Source organism: Electrophorus electricus, chromosome 7 (assembly GCF_041902795.1).
Source record: "Electrophorus electricus isolate QZ-2024a chromosome 7, ASM4190279v1, whole genome shotgun sequence".
NCBI lineage: Eukaryota > Metazoa > Chordata > Actinopteri > Gymnotiformes > Gymnotidae > Electrophorus > Electrophorus electricus.
Genome location: NC_137503.1, coordinates 12,017,504 through 12,030,000, shown reverse-complemented (window position 1 = coordinate 12,030,000; position 12,497 = coordinate 12,017,504). Strand labels below are relative to the sequence as shown.

At 42.4% G+C, this 12,497-nt stretch overlaps 1 protein-coding gene across 4 annotated transcripts in view; it reads right to left on the bottom strand.

The window, feature by feature from the left end:
- The window catches only part of ca16b (carbonic anhydrase XVI b), a 53,968-nt gene that overhangs the window by 10,697 nt on the left and 30,774 nt on the right, over positions 1-12,497 (bottom strand). The window contains exons 5-14 of one of the 4 annotated variants that reach the window (XM_027010953.3): positions 10,923-11,018; positions 9,445-9,511; positions 9,144-9,301; positions 7,264-7,459; positions 4,595-4,779; positions 3,392-3,500; positions 3,233-3,282; positions 2,400-3,135; positions 1,961-2,099; positions 1-38 (exon numbers count right to left, since the gene is read on the bottom strand). The exon at positions 1-38 is cut by the window's left edge and continues 1 nt beyond it. In XM_027010953.3, coding sequence (XP_026866754.2) covers positions 1-38; positions 1,961-2,099; positions 2,400-3,135; positions 3,233-3,282; positions 3,392-3,500; positions 4,595-4,779; positions 7,264-7,459; positions 9,144-9,301; positions 9,445-9,511; positions 10,923-11,018 — 1,774 coding nt within the window. The remainder of the gene's footprint in view (positions 39-1,960; positions 2,100-2,399; positions 3,136-3,232; positions 3,283-3,391; positions 3,501-4,594; positions 4,780-7,263; positions 7,460-9,143; positions 9,302-9,444; positions 9,512-10,922; positions 11,019-12,497) is intronic. The other 3 variants (XM_035524582.2, XM_027010950.3, XM_081717075.1) reach the window with 3 other exon arrangements.

The following is a 12,497-nucleotide window of genomic DNA, read 5'->3' as shown; positions in this document are numbered from 1 at the left end:
TGTACTTAATGCAGAGCAAAGAGCAGATGCTATTCATCCTTGAGAGATGAAAAGATGAAAAGAGAACAAGAGATGTCTGTGAGAAAAGAAAAAAGAGGTAGGGGAGGAAGGAGGGAAGGAGGGGAGAGAGAAAGGGGAGGACCCTGGGGATCACCCCCTACACCGTATCTATCCTAATGACCCTCCCTTTGAAGCCTGTATTGCTTTGTCTATGTGAGCTTAGTTGTGCTGTAACTCTCAGAGATGCTGGTGACCCCTAGATGTAGTTGGAGAGCTTTAGGACAAAGCCTACATCTGGTAAAAATAGTACAGCCAAGGTTGGGGGAGGATTTAAATTTTTTTCCCCCTCAAAACCAACTGTCTTAATGAGAGAAGGAATCTAACACACAGGCAAATGCTGTGTTTCTCCACTCTGTTTTGGGCATCTGTGAGTTTAAGCAGATTCAGAAAAGCCTCTGAGCCATCCAGATGGATCGTAGCCTACATAAAAACCTCATTAGCCTATCACCTTGGCAACATCAGAACTTAATTTCAGCCAATAACTGCTTACATTCTGTTATTGTGAGCCCATTTTCTCTGTTGGAAACAGGCAACCATGAGAGTGCAGAAGTTTTGTTAAACAAAACATAGTGCTTACCTTTTTAAAACTTTGCCTTATCTGAAAAGCACTACAAACATTTCACCTAAACTAGGCAGCACAAGAGATTTCAGATTTCACATTAATAAAAGATAAACAGCCAGGAACAAGACAATACCGCTGCTGAATGGGGGCTTTTCTGGACACCGTGTGCCTACTGATAACACACAAAAGCACTTTATACAGTACAATACACTCATGATATTTTAATGACAAACCAAACGCATTACACTCTCTTGAGGGAGCTGTCAAGTCTCCATCTGCTTCTCTTCCGCTCACTCATCAGATAATTGTTCATTAAATCACTGACAAGCCCATTCAACTCAATCACCATTTCATTCACTTTATCATTAACTCACTTCCTTCCGCTAAAGCCAGATTGCCTATTATGGAGATCAGATTACTGCAATACGTGCAGACAAATAAAGATGAAATTAGGACCATTTGTTTCATGTTGTTGTATTGTTCACTGGGATAGGTTTTTGCCAGATTAACATCATTAAAAGAGACTTGAATAGGTTTAACATTATTTCACTTTTATACATTTTGTGCAGAACACTTATAGCTATTTGACCCATGTTGTCCCTAGCAAGTGATGTATAGCCATTTTGGCCCCTTTTCTAATGCTGGTTACATTCAGGCTTCTGTAAGGGGATGATGATCCGGGATTAACCCCATTCAAGTTTTTTGAAGTAACTATAGCAACCAAACCACCCAAATAAAGATAAATCCCTTGGATATTGCAGCTTTAATATTTTTCATTCCTCTTCTGCCTCTGGCCCCATTATTCTGCATTTTTTTTGCATTTTTCTGGCATGCTCCAGTTGTCACAGCTGGCCCATAAGCCTCACAGACAGAAGCACAGCTGGGATGCCACTCCCAGAGCCTGGGGGTTCTCAGTGCTGGGTTTCCCCCACCAAGGGCACAGGAGAGGGCATGAGAACCACTGGCCTGATGATGGCACAGCAGGCTATAGGTTCTTGGAGAACTAAAGCTGATAGGCTTTGGGCTCCCTTTTAGAAATCATGGAGGTGGTATTATAGGGCCAGTGTAGTTCCAGAAATTAGATAAGGAAGATAAGTTAATATTTCAGGCCAAAGAAGAAAGCATGGCATTTTGATCACGATGTTGATTCTGATCTTTATGCTCACAATCAAGATGACAAAGTGGACCGTACGTTTAAATGCTTGATAAGACCTTATAGACTAAACTGGATGAGTTTGTGTAGGAATGTTTTCCAAACCATATTACTGAAAGTGTCTCTCCAGGAGAGCCAGGGACACCTTCCAAACCTTCACCAGACTGTGATGGTGAAGACCTTACCTCCAGTAAACCAGGACAGCCAGCAGCATGACGAGGCAGAGGAGAGTGAGAGCTGACACTACCATCAGAGGGATGATCCATTCCATCCTGCTCGCTGAGAAGCCTGGATCCCGGTGAACAGTAGATATGCTGTTTTGCTCTGAGTCATTGGCAAGCACATAAAAGAGAGGAGACTTGCACAAATATATCAAAGGCTAAAAATTTCTCTATTCTTAGAGAAAAAGTTCTTACAGGATCATCTCCAGGTAATTCACCTTTATGATATTTGACCTTTATCAGCACCTTCAGATTTAAAAAAAAAAGGTTCTTGCCAAGTTTTTAAAGGCAGAAAAAATAAAAACTTTTTATTTGTCCACATCAAAACTGTAAACAAAAGTGCAATAATTTGAGTTTGTAACTCAGTTTGACTCTCAGTGCAGGTTCTTTGTGGCTCACCTACCAGTATGAATGTAGAAAGGCCAAGGATCCCTGTCTTCATTGGTCAGCTTTGTGGAACTCGTGACAAGCTCCATGTTTGTCTTGTCACTGTCTGGCAGCCATGACATTTGTGTCACATTCCACCCTGCCGGTCTCTGAGTGACCATGGAGAGCTGCTCCTCCATGCCTCTAGATGGCACTGTGGAGGCCTCTGTATTCACAGCCCCACCCTCTTTTTCTTTTTCTTTCGATGTCGATGTTGGCACAGGAGCAGAAGGATTCTGAAGAGTGCTCTGCCCTTGCTTTTTGTCCTTTACTATCACAGTCTTTTCTTTCTTTTTTCTTTCTTCTTTCCCCTCTTCCTCTTTATCTTCCTCTTCCTCTCCTTCTTGATCACTGTCTTCATCCTCTGGCTCTTTAATTTCCGCCCCCTCCTCAGAGGGAGTGGCCTTGGTTTCAGAGAAAGTGGTCTCGGAAGTGGGAGAAGCTGGCTGTCGATTTGGGGTAGGGCTTAAGCCTGGAGACTGGGTGGGCCAGAAGGACCCAGGGAGAGAGGAGATTACACTGCCGCTGAAGCCCAGGCCCGCCAATAGTGTGCTGGTAACCACAGATGCTACCGTAGCCTGCCCGCCACTGGACGGAGGTCCCATGCCCGTTGCCATGGAGACGAAAGAGAAGGGGAGGCCAGAAGAGGCCCATGTAGAGGATCCAGAACTGATGGGGGCCATGTCTGCAGAGGAAGGTGGAGACACCGTAGGCTGGAAAATGGCAAGACAGGAAATGAGGAGAGAATACTCTACAGTGCACTCATTCTAGAAACTGTGCTCAAATGGATGTACCACCACCAATACCCACCATTCCGGGTTTTACAATTCTTGTACCTTCAAATATCCTTGTGGTATTTGCTGGAAAAATACCAAGGGCCACACAGCACAATAAGTTAATCAGGTTAACTGAAGCATTAGTGAAGGGTACATTAGGATACAAGATACTCTACAGGATTATTAGACTCACCTCTAAATAAAAGTGTTTGACTGAAGTCACTACGCTGGTCTCTCTGACACAAGGCCTGCACTCGGAACAGATACAGAACATCTGGGGACATTCGTGTGATCACTGCCCTCTGAAGGAGACACAGATACACAGGCACGTTAGTTAGGTAGCAATCATGCTTGCGATAATACTGGTGCATCAGACTGAGTGATTCAATTTCAGAAAACTAAAAGTCTTTGGGTCTATTCAGATGGAGACAGATTTTGGGTATTCGAAGTATCTCCAACACTTCCCTCTCCTTCTTTCTTATTACTCACTGATAATATGGCATGGACTGACAATATGGAAATTTGACAAGATTTAATTTTCCAGGACAAAAAATCTAAATCCAAATCCAGATTTATGTCAACATTATGCAGGCCAAAATTACATTTTACATTACATTTATTTCTTGAAGTTTCCTGGTCATTCAATTATATTCCAGACTCCCGAAATGGGAGAGCTTCATATGACAGCTTTATATGACAAAAATCGGTCTTGACTCCCTTATGCAACCTACGCTTACGTTCAAAATTGAAATAAAAATGTAAATGTGGTGCAGAAACGATTAGGGAGGCAGAATGTGTTTTGCAGTGAAGAGAAGTAATTGGGATTTGCCCATAGTGGGTGGATTTCTACAATTGAATCCAAATCTAATTTGGCCAAGCCAGAAAAAGATTGGCAGGTTTCATCAGAGAAGTTTCCTTAGCGTGCTGGGCCCTTCCGGGTTGTCATGGATACTGCAAGCTGAAGACAATTCTGGCAAGGTGAGTGGTGGGGGTGGGTGGGGGAGATCTCATTCATCAGACTCCTAGGAAGACAGACTGCATGCTGTCCAAATCCATCAGTCCTATAAAGCGCATCAGGGCTTATAAGAAAGGTAGCAGTCCAAACTCTGGTCTCAGGGGGCCCTACTTTTCAATTTGTTTTTTTTCAATATCTTCTTGGGAGTTTAGTGAAATGATTATAACTGGGCTATTATTTAACCTGACACTACTGATGGAGGTAGGCTCTCCAAGAAAAATAGTCAGGGTTAAAATAACAAGGGTCTGATTGAGTCAGCAGTGCCTTTATCACATGATAGATGAAATAAGTTTGTTTGCTATGGTTAAAACTTCAGCTACTAGGGTCTGCTGTTACGTTTCTGTTTGTTGAGCTGTACAGTTAATGAGATGGAATACTCACTGTATGCTGCTCACTGGTCTGTGTGAAGGTTTTCTCAAAAGCCACTTCTTCCTTCACCCAACTGTAGGACACGAGGAAGCCCAAGATGGGTGGGTGGTAGACGATCGACGGCCGGTTCCAGGTCAGCACCAGGGCAGTCTGGTTCAGAGGATGAACTTTCATGTTGTCAGGGATGCTGCTGCAGACTTGAGACATAAAGAAAGATAGGGAGAGAAAAAGAACTGAGAGACATTTTTGATAATCCTATCAAAATATGAAATCCTATATTATTTCATCATATACATTAAAACAAGGTACACAGTTAAGAGAACTCCTCTGTAATCCTACATGTTTTTGAGCCTGGACAGATCCTGCTCTGAACAATAAAATCTATGAACATCATTGCTCTCACCAGGCTCTTAAAAACACTACACATATGTGTACAAAAATATGCACTATCATGACCTGTATATCTGTACATCTTATTTTTTCTAGTAAAATAAAATATGGGTTGTCTTATGACAAAATTCAACAACTGGCACTTCGTTTTTTTCTTTTCCAATAAGGCTGACCACAAAACCTTAGGAGTAAAAGGATTCAACAAACACAGCAAAGCCTTTTACTCTGTGTGTGTGTGAGAGAGAGAGAGAGAGAGAGAGAGAGAGAGAGAGAGAGAGAGATGTAATTGAGAGAAAAACAAGGAACTCAGGTCCTCTGCTCTCAGCTTCGGAGAGCAAGGCAGAGTTCCCTTCATTTGATTATGGATGGTGTGATTGGAGATAAATGAGGTGAATTACAGTGGGAGCGCTGCCCACACCTCAGCTGCTCAGGTTCCTGTGCGTTCACGGCCTACAGGCTGGAAGTGAACCTAAATCTTTTATTGCCGTATGACTCACCAAAGTGTTCCCACCAGAAACTGCTTCAAAAAAGGCAAATAATACATGAGTTCATCTCAGTCTGCATCTGCCTCTAGGCTTTTAAACAGCCTCGATATATATATATATATATATATATGTGTGTGTGTATGTGTGTGTGTGCGCGCGCTTGCATGCGAGGGTTGTAGTGGTGCATGGCCTCTAGATGGTGGTACAGACTTAACTGAGGTGTCTGTCTGAATCCTGCAGCATTGTCCATTGAGCTAATGTGATATCTACTGCCAAAAGGGCTTTAGTCACCTGGGATGACAGTGCATCAGTTCTTTTCAAAGGAAACAGCGCCCTCTTTCCCACTGCATGCTAGAGATGAAGTTGTTTTGCCTTTCAATCATCAAAACCATCAATAATGGCAGCAACTCCAGGATTAATAAAAAAATAAAAAATCTGGAACATATTCTGGAACAAATCTGGGGCACACTAATCAGTCTTTTCACAAAGATTGTATACAACACTACTGTTATCAAAAGAGCAAGGGTAAAAATATTAGCTATGATAATAGTTGCGGTACCCTTGATGATAGAAATAATTTTGCTATTGATGTCCCTTATCACACAATCTCATTTCTAAAGATGTTTTCTGCATGCAGTGCTTTCATTAGGCAGGGTGGACCACATACGTGATCCTTGATAAGGTCATTATGGTAAGAGCCCGTTAATGGGCGTATCAGCACCAGCAACCTTTCAACAAGTCGGTGATAAACAAGGCTGGATGGAAGGGGGGAAGCAGACAGAGAGACGAGAAGAAAGAGTGAATGGAGAACACAGGGTGATTATGGAAAGGGCATCAACAGTGAAAGTCAGCCTCAATAGCTTTGTCAGTCTGAGTGACACAGCAAGAGACCATTATCTTCATCAGTTCAATCATCAGAATGCTAATCACTGCTGCCAGGAGTGTCCCCAGTAATAACCCCAAACGCAACCTCTGTGCAGTTGCTTCTCGTGTGGAGCTTTACCTTTTTTTGAGTAAACAAGTTGGGATGGCAAGTCGCTAGGAAGAGGCAGTCACGCTCTGAGACAAACCGCTTAGCTTACAGTAAGAAGAGTGTGAAAGACTGAAAAGACACGAGGAAAATGTAACAGCCAGAAATTCATGACTAAGACAGAGAGACAGACCGGCCAGAAATTGCTCTCTTTGCAGGGTTTTCACAACCCATTCCACTTACTTGCCTCAATTGGATTTTTACATTTTTTACTTCAGAGTATTCATTAGCATGGGTTTATTTTTAGAATGAGTAATAATGATTATTACTCCGCTTCTCAGCTATGTTACATTGCTCCCTACTTCATCACTGCCAAGAGCAATCAATTCCCTCTGCCAGGGATGGAAACAAGTCATCATTTATGGAGAGAACATGCACACTCCTGCCCATGAGCTCTGATTGGCCCGGACAAGCACACTGACATAGGCAGTCACTTCATGGTACTTTCCACTAACATATAATATTAATTCAGTTCATTCCCAGGGGCACTTAGTATCCCAGAAACACCAAGTCCTTCCACTTAATGTGCTGAACAAGTGAAACTACAAACAAGAAGTCACTTCAATTTGTTCAATAGCTTGGTATTATACCAAGATTGGTATTATAATACTTGGTATTATAATAGTTTGTCACTGTTGCCTTATTATCTACAGATTTTCTAGTACGATAGCTTAAAACATTCAATGAAGAACGCTTCATATAATAAAATTAACCAGACTTTTAAAAACCAAAATTATAATATTTGCCTTGACAAACAAAATTTTTCCCTCACTTACTTCTGGAGGTCTCAGTGTCTGTGGAGCTAGCCTGTCCATCCGTCATCGGGTCTGAAAGCCAGGCGTCCTTCACTGCTGATCTGAAGAGAAGCCTGCCATCCAAGTCTTGAGTGGGCCGATGATTGTTCCTGAGGTACTCCACTGACTTTACATGGTCCTGCTGCTCAGTGGTGAAGATAGAGTAGAATGCCTCCAACTGCAGCAAACATGGAGGGAAATGGTCAATTGACCAAAAGACTAATTTAAAGTATACTAACCATTGGTCATCAAATTAGAATACCCTTCTGAATACCCGTGTTGTACTGTACACGCATACGCGTGTTGTACTGTGTATGACTATGTATGTGACAAATAAACCAAACTTGAACCCTCTGAGAAATGAACAGAATCATACTTAAGTTGTCAGTGACACTGCACACATACAATCATCCACTCACACTGCCAATTTTCACTGAAGGCCTTGGCCTCATCATGAAACCGGTACACTATGTTATGACATGTCTGTCATTGTCTGTCACTGTGCTAGCTATTAAGTGATTACACATGTCTTGAAAAATGTTACCACTTTCTCAGGTTGCCTTTGTGAGACCGTTTTACTCTGTCAGACATGTTGTGTAAAATGATGCTTAACGTGAACGACACGTCCAGGAGGGCGGAAGAGACAGGGTGCTCTGTAAGACCAGAGTGTATGGACTGAGTGAGGTGTTTTAATACAGCAGCTCTGATAATCCCTGCTGGAAGCGGAAGCTGCATGTGCATTCACACAGACTTTTAGGACATGACTCACTAAAACCTGGGTACAGCCAAAAATAAACAGGGCTTGTGACTGGTTAAGGCATTTGACAAATGCCAATCAGGGAGGAGGAAGTTCTTTGTATAGATCATTAATTGTATGTGCATTCAGTTATATGATGGTTTATGAAGAGTTTTTACAGCTGTATGATTCATAAAGCTAATACCAGCTTTGATAAATTAGATTCTTCTACTATAATAATCATGGACAGTTGTACTGAGTTTTGAATAGTGTTATCAGTAATCTATCAGTACTGTTGCCCACAAGGGCTCAATGCTTGGTGAATTAAAATGTAAAATTGTGTTGCACCATACCTCATCTTAGAATTTATGCTTCTTCACACAGGCAGCTTTGTGTAGATGGATGTGTAAATCTATTTAGGTGCTTCGTGCAGTAAATAAGAAAGTGTTGTTTGCAGTAAATAGGAAGCTTCACAGAGTAATAGAACTGCGGAGTTAGGACTCAGTGGCAGAATGGGACTTTCAGCTTGGTTTAAAACCCTCTTGTGCACATCCTGGCACTGGCCAGGCACATTTATATGCCAAACAGCAGGCACAGATGAATCCCACCTGGGTGTGTGTGTGTGCGTGAAAAAGGGTTATGAATCTCCAGGAAGGGAGCAGGCAGCAGTCGGTTCCGAGTGGAGAGCACACAAGCTGGGGGTAATGTTTAAACATGATTGTGTGTGTGACATTCATCTCACGGTCTCCCCAGTCCCATTTCTCCTGAACAATGATTGTTTATGTTCCACACTGCAGCTTTCTCCTACCTGTGGCCATCTTTACAAAAACCTAATCTGACTTAAAGGCAGTGGGATAATTTAGTGATTTATAGAAGATCCTCACGGAGGCCATAGGGAGCAAAATTGCTAGGTCTATAAATGTGGATGTGGAAGTGCTGAAACCTCACACTATTTTGCTCTGTGGTTTCTCTCCCAGCTGAACTAAAGCATCTTGAGCAAATAAATAAAACTAAAATAACTAAATAACCTTATTTGTAAAGATAGTGTCAAAATGATTGTATATGGGTATGTGTGTGTGTTTGTGTGAATGAGTAAGTGAGAGAGAATGTGGGTGCATATGTTTACCTGGTGGTAGGACAGATAAACAGGTTGACTGAAGATGATCCATTCCACTACTTTACTGCATGGCGGTGTTGTCAGGGAGCCGGTGTAGCGGTAGTAGCTCCCCAAAGACGATGGCAACAGGTCCCTCAGGATGAAAGGCCCAAGGGTTGTCTCCTTCTCTGGAAAATGCCAGACACACAACAAAGATACCACCCAAGCTAATGTAAATACCAACAGTTATTAAGCTCAGGCTCACAATGTCATCACACTGCCACTTTGTGTTTCATGGTAAAGGAGACAACCATTTTAATTTGGAACTCACCATGATGGACAACCCGTTTGAGTCCTGTGATTATGGGATCTGCTGCCACATTGTCCTTCCTCCCTATCTGCAAAATTCAGTGTGAAAAGTTCAGTGATTCTGTCTGCTCATATATATATATATATATATCCTTATATGGTCTATATAAGCATATCTTGTGTACACACCTCATTGGTACCATGAATTAGTCACAAGCGGATGAAAAAATGCTTAAATGGAAGAAAGTTCTGATGTGCTGATGTAAGGACTTCTTATTTGTGCAGGGGAAGACTATTATTCAGGTCATTAGGTGGCATGTATTCATTCTTAATCTCTAGAGTGGAAAGCCTTCGCTTGGTGGGACACCAAGGCAGAACCCTTGGGAACCTCTAGCAAGGGAGCTGCACATGGATTATCTGTATAAAACCCAGAGGCATGGACACATCCTGCTTTAAACGACACCATTCATCTGGTTGCTAATAGCACTAAGCCATAACACTGTCAGAGCTGGCTGTGAGTGGTTAGATCCCCACACACAAACAGCCTCTCACTACCCGACTACAGACCTACATAGAACACACCTGTGCTCCACTTTCTGCCTGAGGAATAGACCTGTCGCCCGAGGGACAGTGTGTGAAATGTGCATGTGCCGAGAAAAAAGAAGAGGCAACTAATGTTTTATGTGTAGGGGCAAAAGCAGCAGAATGACAAAGGCGATAATACAGGATTGGCTCCAGGCTCACGTCTTGCTCTGGTCGCTGTGCCTTTAAATAAACCACTTAAATCCGAGCTGTGCCAGCAGGGCTGCCTTCTGCTCCTGCCCTGCCTCTACAGCAGTTGCGGGGGTTATAAAGCCACACTGAATGGTACAGGACAAAGGCACCGCCCTACCCGTAATACAGCAAATACTCCCCAAGTGGCTGTTTCTGCAATCACGCTCAAAACCTTTTCAGAGACCTGTGAAAAACATCCCGATCTGTACTATTCACTGAAATGAGCATGTTAATGCACTTGCAAGAAATAAAACCAGGAATGATCAGACCACACGGTGCTCCATGGGACACAGGTGAGAGTTGAAGCAAAGTGCGGACCAGTGTTCCCGTCTTCTTTTGCCTTTCTTTTAATATTCTGTCCACCAACATAAGGCAGTTTTCTCTGCTGTTGTTTTGCCTGATGCTGTTACCCCCATAATGGCCACACCTTTGAGCTACACTGACCAAACTAAATCAAACGGACTGAAAATTTTAGGTTCCTCTGCTTTCTCTCTTCCATTTTCTTGCTAAAGAAGCAGACTCTTGTGGGGTGATAGTCCCTTTGGATCAAATGTTTCTAACCACTTTTTTAAGTGAAAGGTTTGTTTTAGTGCAGTTTTAGTGAGATGCTCAGTGATTGGAACATATCAGACATGTGAGCCAATCAAATACTCACTTAGGCTTCTCGCAGTGGCTGTGCTTAATGCTCCTTTGTATGTATCAGCAAGTGCAGAGGAGGCTCCTCACCTGAAAGAAAACTGCCATGGCAGCGATGATTCTCCTCTCCTTTATCGCCATAGTGAGACTGTCAAAGTCGTCTGAATTATAGAAGTAAATCTGCATCTGTGAGCACAGACAGCCAAATGCAATCAGCTTTCATTTGTCTTTCATAAACTGACAAGGCAAAAGGCAGTTCACACCTATGCCCTGCAGCGCAATAAATGTTAGCCAAAAAATAAGAACCAAGTGGCCGTTATTTGTGAGGGAATCGCTTTGAAATGATTTCCTTTTTCCAGCAGACAATTCCATTCTCTTGCTCTATGGCAAACGTGTACAAATAAACATAGTACCCCACGCATTATTCATCCTCTCACAAGAGGGATTTAGGGCAAAAACAAAGCTCCACATGAAATCTCTTAAGTACGATCAACATTTTGTTCATGGGGCCATGAACACTGTCTCGTTGCAATCACAGAAATGAATTTAAAATAAATGCTAAATCCACCATTTGCCACAGAACAAGCAGGAGGACACAAACACTGAGGGAGAGGAGAAAGAGCGATTGTTGAATTGATGGTGAATAGGATTATGGCTCTCTACGACAATCACATTCCAACTGCGCTAATTCTCTGGCAACCCCTCATCTTTGTACTTCATTCCCTTCACACATTTGAGCTCCCTCACCATGTAAAACTGTGGCTGTTCAGTCATCGACCTTCTTCACTCCCAACAAGCGGCTTGCCGTGCACATAGCCTGCTCGCTTTAGGTCACGACAGGCAAAAATCTTGTTCCTTTCCTTAAGCCCATGTTTAATGGGCCTTGACATGCAGTGTTTACACAATGGCAGCAAACTTCACAGATGTCACTTCTGTTGGCAACTCAGTTTTAACTGATAAGTGGGCATTGGGCCAGGGGCCAGCTGAAACCGCGTGGGAATAATTGGACGCGGCTCACAGCAGCTCCTCTGTGTTCTGTGCAGATATTGTTCACCAGGGTGTTGATAGTGCCATATGTCTATAATGTCAGTTATGCTATGAAGTTGATCCCTCTAACAAGGTCAGAAAGAGATGTCCACCACCAAGTGAGGTTGGATGGAAGACCAAAACTTCATCCAGCAATTCTCCATTCAGAATAATTCACTCCAAAGCTCCAAGTGATTTTCTGTGCAAACGTTTCCTTGGAAGGGTCACTTAAATATGATGAGGCTTAATCCACATGCTGACCTCTGTGTAAACATATTTCAGCTTCAAGTTAACTGAGATGGCTGCTGTCATACATTATTGTTAAAGAAATTATGAAAAGTTTGAATTTGATTGATTTTATACTGGAGACAAAAATGTGATGTTACATACTACAACACTTCCAATCTCCACTGTCAATGTAATAAAAGAAGCTAAAATAAATAACGTGTTTTTGTAACTCCAGGTTCTGTGTCAGTGAACTTGTGGTTATTTCTGCCTCAGTTTATTTTGTCCTTGAATAAACGTTTAGCTGAAATAGCTAGTGATCTGCCCCTAAAACCAAGAACAGTATGCCTGGTAGTGCACTGTTACTCAGGAACCCATGACATCCAGCAAAGAGCAGATGACCACCAAGCAAAA